Source organism: Podarcis tiliguerta (genome assembly GCF_965153285.1).
Source record: "Podarcis tiliguerta genome assembly, chromosome: 5".
NCBI lineage: Eukaryota > Metazoa > Chordata > Lepidosauria > Squamata > Lacertidae > Podarcis > Podarcis tiliguerta.
Window position 1 is genome coordinate 16,214,782 of NC_139538.1, and position 17,266 is coordinate 16,232,047.

At 43.3% G+C, this 17,266-nt stretch overlaps 1 protein-coding gene across 8 annotated transcripts in view; it reads right to left on the minus strand.

The window, feature by feature from the left end:
* Positions 1-17,266, minus strand: part of LOC310678249 (uncharacterized protein) — a 220,409-nt gene that overhangs the window by 48,642 nt on the left and 154,501 nt on the right. For all 8 annotated transcript variants that reach the window (XR_014511714.1, XM_083441844.1, XM_083441846.1 and 5 more), the window contains 9 exons: positions 16,326-16,451; positions 14,838-15,014; positions 12,423-12,554; positions 10,030-10,158; positions 8,495-8,623; positions 7,685-7,819; positions 5,516-5,650; positions 2,271-2,402; positions 1,328-1,456 (listed from right to left, as the gene is read on the minus strand). Coding sequence is in view for 7 of the 8 variants with exons in the window: in XM_083441844.1 (XP_083297970.1) it covers positions 1,328-1,456; positions 2,271-2,402; positions 5,516-5,650; positions 7,685-7,819; positions 8,495-8,623; positions 10,030-10,158; positions 12,423-12,554; positions 14,838-15,014; positions 16,326-16,451 (1,224 nt within the window). In the remaining variant the exon portion in view is untranslated. The remainder of the gene's footprint in view (positions 1-1,327; positions 1,457-2,270; positions 2,403-5,515; positions 5,651-7,684; positions 7,820-8,494; positions 8,624-10,029; positions 10,159-12,422; positions 12,555-14,837; positions 15,015-16,325; positions 16,452-17,266) is intronic.

Genomic DNA, 17,266 nt, shown 5'->3' on the forward strand with positions numbered 1-17,266 from the left:
ACAGTTTTATGATTCTACGAGGGTTTTCCTCCATGAACTGGCCTCTAGAAGGATATCTGTGATGGCCACATTTCCTTCTGTCCACTGCAGCTGCCAGTGAAAGGGCTTTTTGCCTTGAGTTGTTCTTTCGCAACCATTTTCCGTATGCCAAGGTATTATAAGAATGGAAGAATAAGTCAATGGCACATTTGGTACATTTCCCACAACAGTCTTTTCTCATTCTTACTCCCCAGTAATTGATGTCCAATGGCACACTGCCTTTGAACCTGGAACAAGTGCGTAGCCATTACAGCTCATAGCCCTTGATCGATTTGCCGCTCATAAATTGGTCTAATCCCCTTGTGATGGCTTTTTATGCTTATGACCCCATTTCAGTGGGGACACACCAAAGCAGAAAAAGTGTGCAGTAGTTGGACTTGGACCAGGAGATATAGTTCCCATTCGCCACTGGCGGTCTGGTGGCACTTTTCGTTTGTAGGCGATAGTCTTATAAATGTGTCCTTCAAGTTCAACAGTGACAAATGGCTGCTTGAGAGCATGATGCATATGCTCAACAGAGAGCTCGGGTTGGCTACGGCGCCCTGTTGAGTGAGCACTCGGATTTGCTGCTCCTTAATGTGTGAAAGAGCACTTAGTCATGAAGCTCACTGGTTAAGCAGCCTTGGGCAAGTCGCTGTCTCCTGAGCCAGCCTGTATCTCAGGGTTGTTAAGATAAATGTGATAAATGAACAGGCCATGAAAAGGCACCAAAAGATGACATGGAAATAAAGGGGAAGCAAAGCATGAGGCAGCAATGCAGGTAAGTTGTGACACCTATAATATTCAAATTTCACTCGATATTTAAATTCACAAACCCAGGGACCGTCTTTCTAATGCAAGAGAACGGGATTCACTCAACGTGTTGTGACAAGCGTCTTCCCCCCTGCCCCACATCCTCACATTGGGAATTAGCTCTGAACTAAGCTGCATTGAAAATTGGGGGGGGGGGGACGCAGAACCAGCTGTCAGTCTGAATGCTGCGCCTTGTGCTTGGAGGAACTGGCGAACAGTGATGGAATAAAGTTCTCCGATCAAACCTCTCCGCTTCACCAGCCATCGCCCTCTACATTTTAGACTTACATGATTAAGGATTATAGCCAGCCAGGCTACATGAACCCATAAATACACAATCACAGAGGCAGGAAGATTAGCAGGGAATATATTAGATATATACATGTAGCAGGGAAGTTTAATTGCCTAAGAAGCTGCCGAGCTGGTTCTTTAGGGTTTTGATTACGTCGGCAGCGGCAGGAAGGAGCAGGTGCTGATAATGGAGGCTTTGACTTACGCTGCTTGCAGTCACGGCCGATCCAACCTGGGGGGCATGTGCATTCCCCAGTGACGGGGTTACACTGAGCATCGGTATGACAGCTGCATTGCAGCAAGCATTCTTTCCCATGGTAACCAGCGGGGCAAGCTGAAAAGAGATAAGCGTGCAGCACTTGTCACTTAGATCTATCAGCTCAGACAAAGGCATCTGTTCCACGTGAAAGAGAGCAACTGTGGTCATGATCCACTCATTACAGATCACTGGGCAGAGAGGTCCTGAAAAGTCATTTAGCTCAGGGCAGAATCACCTGCCTTTTGCTGAGCATCCTCACGCTGCGCTGCAGCTAAAGGGACCGTAACAGGCAGCTGCGAGTCAGCGTTGGCTTTCTAAACTTTGGAGCATTCGTTTCAAACTTAAACTCTTAAGCTCCGTGTTTTATATTGTAAACTGCCCTGTGATCCTCAGATGAAAGGCAGCATAGAAATTTAATAAATAAAACGAAAAAGGCTGGGCTGAACTGAGCCGGCCGTAGATCTGCTGGATCTTGAGCTGGTCTTGCCGCAGTAAGGTGATGGCATTGGGCCCAGTCCAGATCCAATTACTGTGCCAGCCCAGCGTGGGTGCAATAATAATAATAATAATAATTTATTTATTTATTTATACCTCGCCCATCTGGCTGGGTTCCCCCAGCCACTCTGGGTGGCTTCCAACAAAATATTAAAATACAGTAGTCCATCAAACATTAAAATCTTCCCTGAACAGGGCTGCTTTCAGATGTCTTCTAAAAGACTGGTAGTTGTTTTTCTCTTTGACATCTGGTGGGAGGGCGTTCCACCAGAACATCTAGCCCCACACTCCACTGCAAAGCCCCACAAAGTTCCTTGGTTTTATTTTATTTTAAAAACACAGAGGTTTGTGCTCCGTTGCCCATTGCACCAAGCACAGAAGATCGCAGACTTACAAGCATTGCAGTATTTCCCAGTGTATCCTGATGGGCATTCACACGTCCCAGTTACTGGGTGACACAGCCCTCCATTCTCACAGGGTTCGCAGACAGAGTGGCAATTCACACCCCAGGAACCCTCAGGGCAATCTAAAAAGACAAAGTGTAAGGTATCAGTAAAGAAAACTTTTAAAAACTGTGATAGGCCTAGAGTATCTTTGATACAGAATCTTACAAGAAACAGTGTTAAGAACAAAATGAGCGGTGCATGTGTGTGCATAAGTGAAATCCCCATTTTCCAAGTGATGTGATTTCTACAGTTCCTTAATTTATTTCTATACCACTATAACATAAAACATCAAGGTGGTGCATGCTGCTAAAACAAAACATAGCTTCAAAAATATTTAATTTTTAAGCAACCAATTAAACATTCACTTTGCCTGCCTTTTCTATGGAGGTGACCTACTAACTGTGTGTGTGTGTGTGTGTACACGCACACATACACACACGTTTATTGGGAAGAAAGTCCCATGGAGTCAGATTACTCGTTATTCTTATTATATTAATTTATGAATCACTTTTGACACAAGTCTTGGGGTGGTTTACAAACATGCAATCAAAGCAAGTAAAAATAGATTTTAAAAGAAATGATACAGAGAACAACTAAAAATAGGTTTTAAAAGCTTTACAAATAAACACCCATGGCAGAGACTTAACATATACATCCAGCTGGAAAAACGTACTGAAACAAAAATGCATTTGGAAAGATGGCTGCTGTATCTCAGCAGAGATACTGTTCTTGCGGAGCATGCAATATGTACGATTGCAGCCTTAAGTTTCCAAGGGGAGCCCCCCCCCCCCAATCTAAATCCATGTAGATGAATAGAATGTCAAATCTCTTTAGAGGTTAAATTTTGGAAGCCGGACAAACATTCCTCTTAACTCTGAGTGTAGCGGAGCAGTTATACCCTCTGGACATCTGGTCTTTAGATTACGTGATAGTTTGCAATTCACGCTAAACTTCCGAGCTAAACAGTGTTAAGAACAAGCAAAGAGACAAAGACTGTGGCTATAGTAACAAGGCCATCGGAGGCATTAGAAAGCATCCACAGTCGCAACTGAAACAAGCAAAACACGCAGCTTTCAATGTAAGTGCTATTGACTTATGACACAGATAGATGAACATTTATGACAAGACTGCGTATGGGATGTAAAAATAAACCTGTGCAAAAACATAATTCCAGCATCTTAGAAACATAGTTTTATACTATTTTTACTATTTCTGGGGTGAAATATATCAGGGGATTCTGCTTAAGGGTTCTGGTATCCATCCAGGACTGTATCTAGGAACTATGAGTGTCCTGGCCCGGTTCTGCTCTTATTCCACCCTGCATTTGAATTTTATCCCACCCCATTCAAGGAGCCAGCAACAGTGACCACTTCCGTTCCTGGGTGGGCCCCTGTTGTTTCTGACACCAGTCTCTTTCTCCTCTTGTTTATGGCCCTGTTTGAGGTGGGCATCCCTTGATGCATAGGTAAAGGTAAAGGGACCCCTGACCATTAGGTTCAGTCGTGGCCAACTCTGGGGTTGCGGCGCTCATATCGCTTTATTGGCCGAGGGAGCCAGGGTACAGCTTCCAGGTCATGTGGCCAGCATGACTAAGCCGCTTCTGGCGAACCAGAGCAGCGCATGGAAACACCGTTTACCTTCGCCAGAGCGGTACCTATTTATCTACTTGCACTTTGAAGTGATTTCGAACTGCTAGGTTGGCAGGAGCAGGGACTGAGCAATGAGAGCTCACCCCGTCGTGGGGATTCAAACCGCCGACCTTCTGATCGGCAAGTCCTAGGCTCTGTGGTTTAACCCACAGCGCCACCCGCGTCCCTCCCTTGATGTACAGCTAGCACCAAAGACAAACATATCATCTGTCCAACAGCCATGCTGATCCTATAGATTCTATGGGGTTTAAGACAAATGCATGGAGGATAAAGCTATAATTGGCTATTACCGGTACTAGCCAGAATAACTATGTACTAGTATTTCAATGTCAGAGGCAATATGCCTCTGAATACCAGTTCCTTGGAACCACAAGGGTTATGGCATATTCATGACCTGCTTGCACATCTGGTTCTCAGCATCTGGTTGGCCATTTGGTTGCGTGACCAGGGTGCTGGAGCAGATAGGGCTATGGCCACAATAAGGGTTCTTCAGTTCTTTTGCTTCCATTCTGCAATGAGACTTTTATATCAGCTTGCTTTTGATCCCATGTTTTCCTTTAATCTATTTCTCCCCACTACTTTGCAAATCGCTTGAGATGCGGTCTCCGGGAGAGACACACACCACTCAACTGCACAGTAGCACGCCTGCCGGTCTTCCACTTTGCCACTTGACAGCAGAAGGGCGAGTCCAGCAGAAGGGGGAAAGCATTTCTGGCTCACCGCAGAACTGAATACAAAGAGGAGTCGCTCATCTAGCAGGGTGTGCGAGATATAAGAGAATGGCCTATCAAAGCATGAAGAATCCTGGACTCGCTGAGGCTACTTTGATTGCATAGAACTGCAGCGTTGGATTTTGCTGGCTAAAAATTGGAAAACACAAGAAGTGCCAACAGTGGAGGAATAGCAGATGAAGACAACGGACTTTTGGGAGCTAGCTGACCTGACCGGAAGAGTCCGCGACCAGAAGGAGGAGGAGTACCAGGAGGAATGAATGAAATTTAAAGACTATTTAGCTAAATATGCCAAGATAACTTAAATAGAAATACTTGCAAGTACCAGATTGGCTTAGAATTTAAATATGCTATATGTTATAGAATAATATATCTGAAATTAAAATGAAAAGAAAGAAAGACTAAGTAAATTTTATGAGAAATTAGTTTTGGAAAACTGTTACAATGATATATATATAGAAACTCAGCCAGGGGGATTCGAGGAAGTCTTCTTACAATGTTAACAAAAGTGGAACTATTATAGTTTGGATTTTTGTTTGTTTGTTTGTTTGTTTGTTTTATGTTTGTTATAAATTTGGAAAATCAATAAAAAAAATTTGGGGGAAAAATAGAACTGCAGAGTTGGAAGGGACCACTAGAGTCATCTAGTCCAAACCCCTGCAATGCAGGGATCTTTTGCCCAATGTGACCCTGAGATGAAGACTCTGTGAGCTTGTGGTTTCCCCACACCTGATTAAAAAGAAAAGGCAGAAGCAAAAGTTCCCCACTCAGTTCTCTCTCTCTCTCCTAAAAAACATGCCTCCAAGTACATACGGTCTAGGCAATTTTCTCCATAGAAGCCTGCAGGGCAAGGGTGTCTGCATCTCCCAGTTTCATGGTCACACAAGGACAAACCAGGACAGCTGCACCTCTGTTGACAGGAAGCTCCGTAAAAACCAGGGATGCACTCTGGAAGAAAAAGCATGCAAGACGGAACGGTCCTCGTCATCGTTTCATGACGGCAACATTCAGTAACTCCTTGCAAGTGTGGATGGACCATAAGCAGGACTTTCATTACCTTAACCAAAAAACCCCCAAAACATTTCTGTTATGCACTGAGTTGAATAGGATTCAAAATGCAGCAGTCTGATTGGTCCTAGAACAATAGGATTCAGAATGCAGCAGTCTGATTGGTCCTAGAACAATAGGATCCAGAATGCAGCAGTCTGATTGGTCTGCAATCCAGCTCCAGGTGGAAGTGAATCCGCAACCTGGTTGGCCTGCAGGAGAATACCGGAATTAGCCAATCATGTGGGGCCCATTGTGTAAATAATGTATATAAAGCAGACACTTTGGGGGAACTTCCATTCCTCGCTACTATGAGCTAAATAAAGAGCATGAAATCCACACTTGACTCCGAGTATATTTCAATTTCCATGGAAGTGTGGGATGGGTTTTAATGGGTAGGAAAGGATATATTGATTGCACATGTGTGAGTTTCAAAATCCCATCCTTGGCAGAGAAATTAAAAGCATAGGAACTGGGCTGTAAAGCCTTCTTCTAAGCAAGGCTCCCCACTTCCCTACCCTGCTCAACAAAGAATCAGACAATCACTTGTAAAGCAAGTTTAAAAATAATATTTACTTATTTTATAATCATGCATTGGTTCACAGCAAAGACATCAGTAAAAACTATGCAGGCAAAATACTTATATTTACATTACAACCAGCTTCATGCATGAGACTGGAGCTGGAGTAAGCATAAGGATGCCTGACTTCACGGCTGGTCGAAGATTAGAGAGAGAGCGACAGGAAGTACTATATGTTCCTTCCTCTCCAGGGGAGGAGGGGAAATGACATCACACAGAGCCCTCTCCAACAATTGCATTTCTATGGTCTGAGTATCTGCCTGTATCAGCAATACAGCTCTGTGCTAACTAGCAAGAATATGCATTTTTCGGTTTGGCTTCTAATCCCCCACAGGAAGCACCATAAAAACAACTGCTGTCGTTGGATGAGGAACTGCATGTGTTAGGGAGGCTTGAGGAATTAGATCTTTGTAGATTTCTGTATGAAGCGACCTGATGTGTACCTCCTGGATGAATGAGTGGATCAGAACTTAATCACCCACGGGCTCCAAAATTATGATACCATCCTCAGCTCAGAAGAAATATCAACATCCATTCAAAATGCGTATTTTGATCAAACATTTATTGAGAAACATACATTTTAAGAAGGAGAATGTTATCAAATACCATCTTTTCATAGGGTGACATCCCATCTAAGTCGTATTCAGAGCAGACCCATTGAAAACAATGGACTTATGTAAGCCCGTTGATTTTAATGGACCCACATCTGTGTATGAAACAGGAAGCTGCCTTATACTGATGAATTAGACCATTAGTTCATCTAGCTCTGTTTGCCAGGGAGTCCCTGGGGTTTCAGGCAGGGAACATTCCCAGCCCTACCTTGAGATGCTGGGGTCTAAACCTGTGACATTGTGCATAATGGATTTTTTTAGAAAAAATAAAACCACAGGTTACTGCAGAAAAGGGGTTGAGTCAGACTCATGAGTATGTATGAATATATGTATGTGAAAGTGACATGGACCAGAAATGGACTGCGAAAACAGAGGTTACAGACGTGGTTCTGCTTTATGATCCAACTGCTAGGGCTACACAGCTTTAAAAAAAAGTTAAAATTCTGCCATTCAGCGAATGGATTCAGTCCTATCCCTGATAATTCTCCTGCCCCTGCTAACCAAACTGCTAATCAACAGGATTTCAGCTTTCTTTCTGTTTTTTAAGGACTGCTGGTGTGCAACTGCAAAACGAGAGAAATTTTGCCTAATTTAACTATTTATTTTTCAGTAGAAAAGAAAGAAAGAAAGGCTTAGAATCACAACAGTAAAGTCAAGTAATTAACACATGGAAGGAATATGTGCTGCAAGATGAATAAATAATATTGCGGAGAAAGGAATTGAGACAGATAGCAAAATGCATACCTCTTTGACACTTGCTCCCTTCGTAGCCTGGTCTGCAGGTACAGGTACCATTTCTGGGGTCGCAAACCAGGGTGTTCTCCTTCAAACAGAGGCACTCCTCTGAGCAGCCAGCTCCAAAGACCCATTTGGGACAGGCTGCAGTCAGATTAAAGTGAGCTGTTAACACTGTTGCTAGGTTGGCATGCCTAACATGGAGCAATAAATTTCCGACGCAGAACAGAATAGCTGCTTAAGAAAGCACGACTGAATGGAAGGTAGAGAAATTTTTCTGATTACTAATGGCTATTCAGTTTAAAATATTGTAGCTGTTTTATTGTATCAACTTCAGTAAATAAAATCTGCATATATTTGCATGGGATCAAAACCAGTAGTTTTGAAGAAGCAGTTGTAATCACAGATGCTGCAATATTTCCTCTTGTGTAAAGGAGAAGCTCCTTTAAGGTGCTATGCACTATTTATTAGTGTGCTGTGTTGAAAATCACACAGTTTTTGTCTTACTACTCCGGCATTACTTATGTTGAAAGTAAAACAATTTAAAAAAACAAAAATCATGGTGTATGCAGCTTTTGATGTGAAAGAAAGATTTCTCTATGTAGAACTTAGTTGGTTGCAACCCATGGTTTTTATAACTATTTTCAAAAATCAGATTGAAAGGTGCCTTGAGCTGTGGGATAAGGTAGTCAGATTTAAATAAACCAATAAATAAAATCTATGCATTCTTGTTTGACTGAAGGGCATCTTGCAAGAGCTGTATTGTATTGCTGAGGACTTAAAAACATTTTCTATAGCATTCTCTATGGCTTGACTTACTTAGATGGCAGAAGCGACCATATAGCCCAGGGTCACATAAACAGGCTCCATACAATCTGTGGCAATATCCATTGTTAGCACAATTACATTTCTTGTTGCAGTGTTTCCCAAAGCGTCCTTTGGGGCAACCTGATAGATATTCCGAAAAAGAAAGAACAACACAATACAAATACAAATAGGAGTCGGTGTGCAAAAAAAAAAGCAACCAAGCATATTTTCTATCTATCTATCTATCTATCTATCTATCTATCTATCTATCTATCTACCAGTACATTTCCGAGCACAATTCAAAGTGTTGGTGCTGACCTTTAAAGCCCTAAACGGCCTCGGCCCACTATACCTGAAGGAGCGTCTCCACCCCCATCGTTCTGCCCGGACACTGAGGTCCAGCGCCAAGGGCTTTCCAGCAGTTCCCTCACTGCGAGAAGCAAAGCTACAGGGAACCAGGCAGAGGGCTCCCGTCCTGTGGAACGCCCTCCCATCAGATGTCAAGGCAGCCCTGTTTAGGGAAGTTTTTAATGTGTGACATTTTAATGTATTTTTAATCTTTGTTGGAAGCCGTCCAGAGTGGCTGGGGAAACCCAGCCAGATGGGCGGGGTTCAAATAATAAATTATTACCATTTTTATTAACCTCTCTATAAATAGTAAGAGTCTGTATACTGCAATCTTGCTTTACACTCCCTGCATGCATTTGGTTCCTAGCATGCAGCAAGATGCATGACAGCATGGCAGTGTTCAGGCAGTGCTATTACATCATGGGTAGGCAAACTAAGGCCTGGGAGCTGGATCCAGCCCAATTGCCTTCTAAATCCGGCCCGCAGACAGTCCAGGAATCAGCTTGTTTTTACATGAGTAGAATGTGTCCTTTTATTTAAAATGCATCTCTGGGTTATTTGTGGGGCATAGGAATTCGTTCATCCCCCACCCCAAAATACATAGTCCAGCCCCCCACAAGGTCTGAGGGACAGTGGACTGGCCCCCTGCTGAAAAAGATTGCTCACCCCGATATTAGATGCTCCACTCAAGTGGCAGGGAAAGATGTCAAGAATGCTCTTGACTGGCTGTAGGATCTGAACACTGCAGACCACATTTGCTGCAGGATCCATGGGTGCTGCTGCTTACACACAATTGATGTAGCATTATGTCCCCACCCCTGTGGCACTCATCTGGAGCCCTCTGTGCCATGCCACTTTGCCCCTGTAAATTGTAAAAAGTGGGAAAGGAATGGCAGGAAGAGCTTCTGGTAAATGCCATAGCAAGGGCATGGAAACTCTGGATTCATTTCACATCAGCCCAGGGTGTGGAATCCAATGCAAAACAGATCTGCAGGGTGGAGACTCCTAAAATCCAGTGCCTGGCTTTTCCCAAAGTTTGCCCCATCACAAAATGGACTGTTCTGCTTACTGCACCCTGCCGTATTTGAGCCTTTACGCTGCACTTTCAGTGCCAATTAAAAAAGATAGTGTCAACTCCACAGGCAATCATAAAGACACCCAGCTGGAAATGATGTAAAGGAAAACAATAAAATTCTTACCATCTTCACAAAACTTTCCATTAATTCCTGGTGGGCAACGACACCACCCTGTTACCGGATCGCAGGAACCTCCGTTCTGACACTTGCAGAGGCTGCTGCAATCTTTCCCATAGGTCCCCATGGAGCAGGCTGCAAAGCGAACGAACAACACAGTCTTCTAACCGCATTAAGGACCAAGAGCAATTATGCTTCAGCTATCATGTCGAAATAAGGCAAAGCTATTAGAGGGCATCTTAAAACAAACAGTCCGGATATTATGCCATGCCAGTTTCTGCGGGTGATAATATTCATCTGCTTTGTGTTTGCTACTGAAATAGACCAGAAAATGTGCCGTTGATGTAGCCATGCGATGCAAAAAGAAGGAACCATGACCTGCTCTCCTGTGGGGGTTTGGCTGTTCCTATTTCCCCATAGAATTTCACAAGTTCTGACTGAAAACTAAGGGCTGTGCCTCAGAGAGACCTTATGGACATCTGTCCCTTGTGGGCTGCTTCTCTCCTACAAGATACAGACAGGAGCCTTTTTGGAGGAAGATGGCTTGGGAGGGTACAAATTAAGGCACATACCTCTGGGCAGTGGGTGTTTCTAAGGGCTTATCCACACTTCCTGTTGTTTTCCCCAAGTGAAAAACCACCCTTTAGTGCTCAATCGGCACAAACAGCAATTGAATTTTCTGCGGATTGCTGTTTGTTCCTATTTAAAGCTAAGGAGAGGATTTCCCCTGGGAAAGGAATGGTGCAATGGGAAAACCATTAAGACACATGCCTAGAAAGAGGAAAACTGCTCAGATCTATGCTTCCTAGGCCCAGGACAAGAGAAAGTATGGACAAGCCCTGAGTGTCTTAGAATCCTCCTCTAATCTGATCAGCACTATTAAAGGGCACAGAGGTACATAGGGCAGATTGATGAGCACTAGATGCCATACCAGTTGCAGCATTCAGACTTATAAAATTTATTTTTAGTGCTGAACACAGATATAGGTAGGGGCAGCAAACAAGCAACTCAAAGGGATAAATGTTTGCTTGAACTACTTTAGCCTTGCAGTGATTGTCATTTGCAGAGCTAGCCCTAAGAAGTAGACTGCAAGGAAACCCCATCTCCACACCTGTCTGTTTGTCAAAGTGGTGAAAGCAGAAGACAGACAAAAAGTTGCTTTTCAAACTGATGCTGCTCATAGCTGATTCTTTTCTTTGAAGATTTGACCGATATGATTGGGTGTTGTTGTTTTTTTGCTGGTGGAGGGGAAGCAGATTGCACATCACTTGCAAATTTGGGTCTACTAAATGGACCAGTGAGCTTTGAAGCTGTCGATCACTTACAATGGATGAGAGTAGATCTAGATGGAAAGGTGCATTATTATTGCCACTTAATGGGCTTTTTTAGGTTGCCTCTCTCTAGGAGAGGAAGTCTACAGGAGATTAAGGGACAATATGTGTGAGACCATGGTCCCTGGATCATCTTTTGTGGTTCCTTAGAATTTGATGGCATCAGCCTGCTGTCAAGGCAGATGCAGGGGCAGTTTAATAGCCAGGTAATGTATCAAAACGTTCTTTCTGCATCAAAGAAAGTATCTCACCTGTGTCTTATTGCCACTGCAAACTGACACTCAGTAGTCTTAAATCTGAAGAAGGGGATTGAAATGAATGGGACTTGACATCAAAACAAATGAAGGCACACACAGGAAGCCTTAAATAAATTTGCTCTTCTGTGACAGGTATGTGTGCAGACCCAGCATGGTGAAAGGCAGTGTGATGACCCCCAAAGGTCTCACCCACAGCTCACATCAATAGATAATGCCCACTGAAATGCATCTCAGCAATCCACAGGGAATACCTGGCTGTCATATCAATGTGGAAAGTATGACCCAACAACAAGCAGACAGAACCCAATAGTGTAGCAATCATGTCTTTAAACTGGACTAGAGGATCATGGGTTCAATTTCTCACCAAGTCATTGAGCTCATTGTGGGTGGCCTTGAGCAAGTCACTATCTCTCAGCCTTAATGGGGGTAAAATAGGATAAACCCATTGTCTAATGCCCTCGACAGAAGTGTAGGTGAAATTCAGGACCCCACCTTTGTTCAACATTTATGTGGTTTGAGCAAATTCTTTTTCAAGTCATTTGCTTAGCTCACAAGTGCAGAGCTGTGCAATCTGTGACCCATGAAGCCATTGCTAGCTGAACAACAGCCAAATTGTTTGATTATTATTTTTAACCCATCCATCTGAAAGGTGGTATACTCTGATCTTCAAATCTAAGCAAAGTGATTTGACAAAGCAGACATTTTATTTATTTAATTTATATCCTGCACCTTAGTTACCCAAATCTTGTTCGAGCTGGGCTCACCCTTCTTAGTGTTCAAAGTGCATTTAAATAGTAAGAGGTATACTCACTTTCATTACATATAATGCCAGTCCACCCAGGTGGGCAGTCACAACTACTGTTGTCACTGTTGCACTTCCCTCTGTTCATACAGTCAGAGCAACTCAAGCTGCAGTCACTGCCAAACATGTTATGCAGACAAACTGAAATTAAAAAGCACAAGTGTCAACTCGCATGCCAGGCTTGGCTATTTCAGTTTATTCTGTACATGTTTACTGCCAGCAACTACTTGCAGCCCGGGGCTATATCATCCAAGAGATGGAAACAGAAACACAGAGAGCTGCAGAAAAGTGTCACTGCAAAAGTTTCCCCTTCTTTCTTATATCCATTTACAGTGGTGCCTCGCAAGACGAAAAGAATCCGTTCCGCGAGTCTCTTCGTCTAGCGGTTTTTTCGTCTTGCGAAGCAAGCCCATTAGCGGATTAGCGGATTAGCGCTATTAGCGGTTTAGTGGCTATTAGCGGCTATTAAAGTCTTAAGGGATTAGCGGATTAGCTGCTAAAAGGCTATTAGCAGTTTAGTGCCTTAGAAAAAGGGGGTGGGGAGCGGAAAAAAATCGCAGCAACTTGCAAGACATTTTCGTCTTGCAAAGCAAGCCCATAGGAAATTCGTTTTGCGAAGCACCTCCAAAACGGAAAACCCTTTCGTCTAGCGGGTTTTCCGTCTTGCGAGGCATTCGTCTTGTGGGGCACCACTGTATTTTTCATTTTTGAAGCATGCCAATCCAGAACAAACAAATACCTCCCACTCGAAAACTGCACAACAAATGGCATTATGAAACATTGGCTGTGTTCTAATAGCCTCTTCTTTTCAGGTTATAAGTCCTTGCCATAATGTTAAAGGTGAAATCATAGAATTGTAGAGATGGAAGGGACCCCAAGGCTCATATTCTGTTCAAACCCTCTGCAATGCAGGATTTCCTTGCATTCAGCAGTAATTGCAAGGGATCACTCCTGTTAGTCTATGCAATAAAGCAAAACCAGTCTTCACTGAAAGCACTGCTCTTTTTCTGACCTCTGCTCACTCTTAGCTGGGTTGTCAGCGTTTCCATCAGAACAGTATGCTGCAATCTCCCACACTACTCTTCCTCCATACATGCCCCAGATGTTTTCCTGTTTTTAACAATGGTGATATGGACTGCTGTTTTTTAAAACTCACATTCCTTCCAGGTCCATTGGGAACAGACAATATGGCTAACTTAGGATCACAAGGAACTGTTTGGTGTGTCACCTCACCTCTCACCCTGAGAGCATAAGGACAGCATGCAGGATGAAGCCAATGGCCAACCAGAGGCCTATGAGATGCCGAAAAGCAGGACCTGGATGCAACAACACTCTTCCTTGGAGCGGTTGGAGGATGGATGGCGGCTAATGGATTGAAGTTGAATCCTGACAAGACAGAAGTACTGTTTTTGGGGGACAGGAGGCGGGCTGGTGTGGAGGACTCCCTGGTCCTGAATAGGGTAACTGTGCCCCTGAAGGACCAGGTGCGCAGCCTGGGAGTCATTTTGGACTCACAGCTGTCCATGGAGGCACAGGTCAATTCTGTATCCAGGGCAGCTGTCTACCAACTCCACCTGGTACGCAGGCTGAGACCCTACCTGCCCGCGGACTGTCTCGCCAGAGTGGTGCATGCTCTGGTTATCTCCTGCTTGGACTACTGCAATGCGCTCTACGTGGGGCTACCTTTGAAGGTGACTCGGAAACTACAACTAATCCAGAATGCGGCAGCTAGACTGGTGACTGGGGTCGGCCGCCGAGACCACATAACACCGGTCTTGAAAGACCTACATTGGCTCCCAGTACGTTTCCGAGCACAATTCAAAGTGTTGGTGTTGACCTTTAAAGCCCTAAACGGCCTCGGCCCAGTATACCTGAAGGAGCGTCTCCACCCCCATCGTTCTGCCCGGACACTGAGGTCCAGCTCCGAGGGCCTCCTGGCGGTTCCCTCATTGCGAGAAGCAAAGCTACAGGGAACCAGGCAGAGGGCCTTCTCAGTAGTGGCGCCCGCCCTGTGGAATGCCCTCCCAGCAGATGTCAAAGCGATAAATAACTATCTGACATTTAGAAGACATCTTAAGGCAGCCCTGTTTAGGGAAGTTTTTAATCTGTGATATTTTACTGTATTTTTTGTTTCTATGGAAGCCGCCCAGAGTGGCTGGGGAAACCTAGCCAGATGGGCGGGGTACAAATAATAAATTATTATTATTATTATTATTCCTGCTTGCGGTTCTCAGCAACTCTCGTTCAGAGGTATTCTGCCTCCAGCAGCATAGGCAGAACAGAGTGATTGTGACTATGTTCTAGTAGCTCCAAATTTTTATAATTCTCCTTTCTTTCTGGGCTGATTTTTTTCATTCCCTGGAAACATGTTACTTCCATGCTTGCTCTCTGTGAAAAATTAAGATTTCAGAAACATTCTCTCACCAACTTGGTGTGCAACAGTGAGCTCTCCACGAATCTCCTCTTCCTCCTCATCATAGAAAGAATCTAGGGAGGTACTGAAGTGAAGGAGCTGAGGTGGTCTTCTGAAGCGGAAGCCAGGAATCCGGGCAATCTCCAGTTCTTCTTCTTCCTCCTCTTCCAGCTCATCATCATCTAATGCTGATATCAGAGATACAAATACATTTCCATCTTATTAAGTCCCACAAGCTTGATCCAATTTGTTGTTTACATCAGTAAACAGGTGCTGCTACTATTATTAATAGGAAACATTATAATCAATGAAAGCTCTTCAGACTATTCAGATGACAAAACTACCCTGCAATGATGACTCTCTCACCCTGGGGTAGTTTAGTTGCCTCCAAGCGTCAAGGGAAAAAATGACTACATATAAGGTGCTGATGTATGGTTTAACAACTATATGTACATATATTACACTTGAACTGAAACTCTTGCTAGCACGGAGGTACTTTCTCTGTATTTGGAATTGGAAGGCAATAGGTGTTACTGGTTAATTATTTTGTCCTTCCTGGAGGCCTTAGAGCAGGGGTGGGGAGACTGTGGCCCTTCCAATGTTCTAAGACTCCAACTCCCATCAGCCTCAGCCAGCATGGCTAATCATGGATGATGGGAAGTGTAGTCCAGCAACACCTGGAAGGCCACAAATTGCCCATCTTTGTCTTAAAGAGTCAGTAGTTCATGGTGTTGTGCTTGTTTATTTTTGTTTAGTTTGAGTTGAATTTTTCATGTGCTAAACGTGCCCTCCAAATTGCTCGTCCATAGAACAATGTGAGGTTTTTTTGCACTTCATTGCTCAACCCATTTTAAGGTGGCTGATTAGACAATCTGCTTCTCACTTGTAGAGAGCAATCTTAGTTTCTTTGTCTTTTGAATTAAAGATGCCTACCCAAGCAAGTTGTTATCCACCAGCCTTAAATTCCATTGGATTCAGGGTGACTTGTATGTGTTTCTGTCCCTTAAGCCCAGCCATAGCAAAGCTACAAGATTTATAAATTATCTCAGATGTGGAATTTGAACTGAACACAAAACAGTGTCTAGGGATTACATATTTAGCTTTAGAATAAACAATTATTAAATTATAAACATATATAAAAGCTACACACACCATCATCATCACCATCACCATCAGGCTACAGATGACATTGTAACACTGAAACATATATTTAAAAGTCTGATTGAAACAAAAGATAAATGTTTGGCTTTATATTACAGATTCAACACAACCACTTTGGGAATTTTAGAATTACGCTTAGCTTCTCAATATAACGAGGATTTGAGTAATATCTAATTTGCTGAAAATGAGACAATTCAAACAAACCTCATTTTTAAAAGATTATGTGCTATTAAGACGCCTCACTCTGAATAAGTAATGCCATTATCACTTCCAAAAACCATGGCTGGTAATTGGAGCTTTCCTTCGAATAGAGCTCCTAACGATATGGAATAACTTACAGATGCAAGACTGTCCATTGGCACTGCTGAGCCTGTATCCTTCCTCACATGTACATTCATAGGAACCCAAAGAATTAATACAATATTGGTCGCAGCCATCAGTGTCAGATAGGCACTCGTCCACATCTAGGAAAGTAAATGAGGAAAGTAAACCTTGGATGCAAAAACCCAATTTGGATCAAGAAGAAAACTGTGCTGAACTCCTGTTCAGAACTTCAGAATGGCTATTACTGTTATCTATTCTGATTACCTTGATTATTAGTACATTCAGTTGTATCCAACATTAGAGTAAAGCTGCTTGAATTAATGGACATAAGTTAATTGTTGTCTATTAGCTTCAATGAGTCTAATATGAGTTTGATTAACACCGGATACAACCCATTGATATTACCTAGATAAAATCTGCATTTCCCACCTTCTGAAATGCCCAGGCAGCTTGCAAGCATAATTTGAAACAACTTCCATTTAAAATCCAATTGAATAAACATTAAACAAAACCATGCAACTTAGAAGCAAAGCCAAGCGTATCAAATGTCCTTCGCTGCCCTTCCTTGCCTGGGAGCACATAATAGGCTTCTGTTTCCTTTCCTTGCCCCTCCTCCCACTCACATTATTTCCCCACAACATTCATTTTTTTGGAACAACCTATGGATAACAGTTTTTGCAGCTAACCATGGTATCATATCAGCACTTCAAATTGTAGTTTTGAATGATGTATGGTCAGCAATGCTGCTGCGCTGTGGTTAGCTCTGGAAATGAAAGGAGGGGAAACCTGCTGTCAGGGAACTGCCATCGGCTCAGGGGCGAAAGCTGGATGGATTACAGAGAGCCCCCAAAGATCTGGGCTGCATCAATAGGAGTATAGCATCTAGATCAAGGGAAGTAATAGTGCCACTGTATTCTGCTCTGGTCAGACCTCACCTGGAGTACTGTGTCCAGTT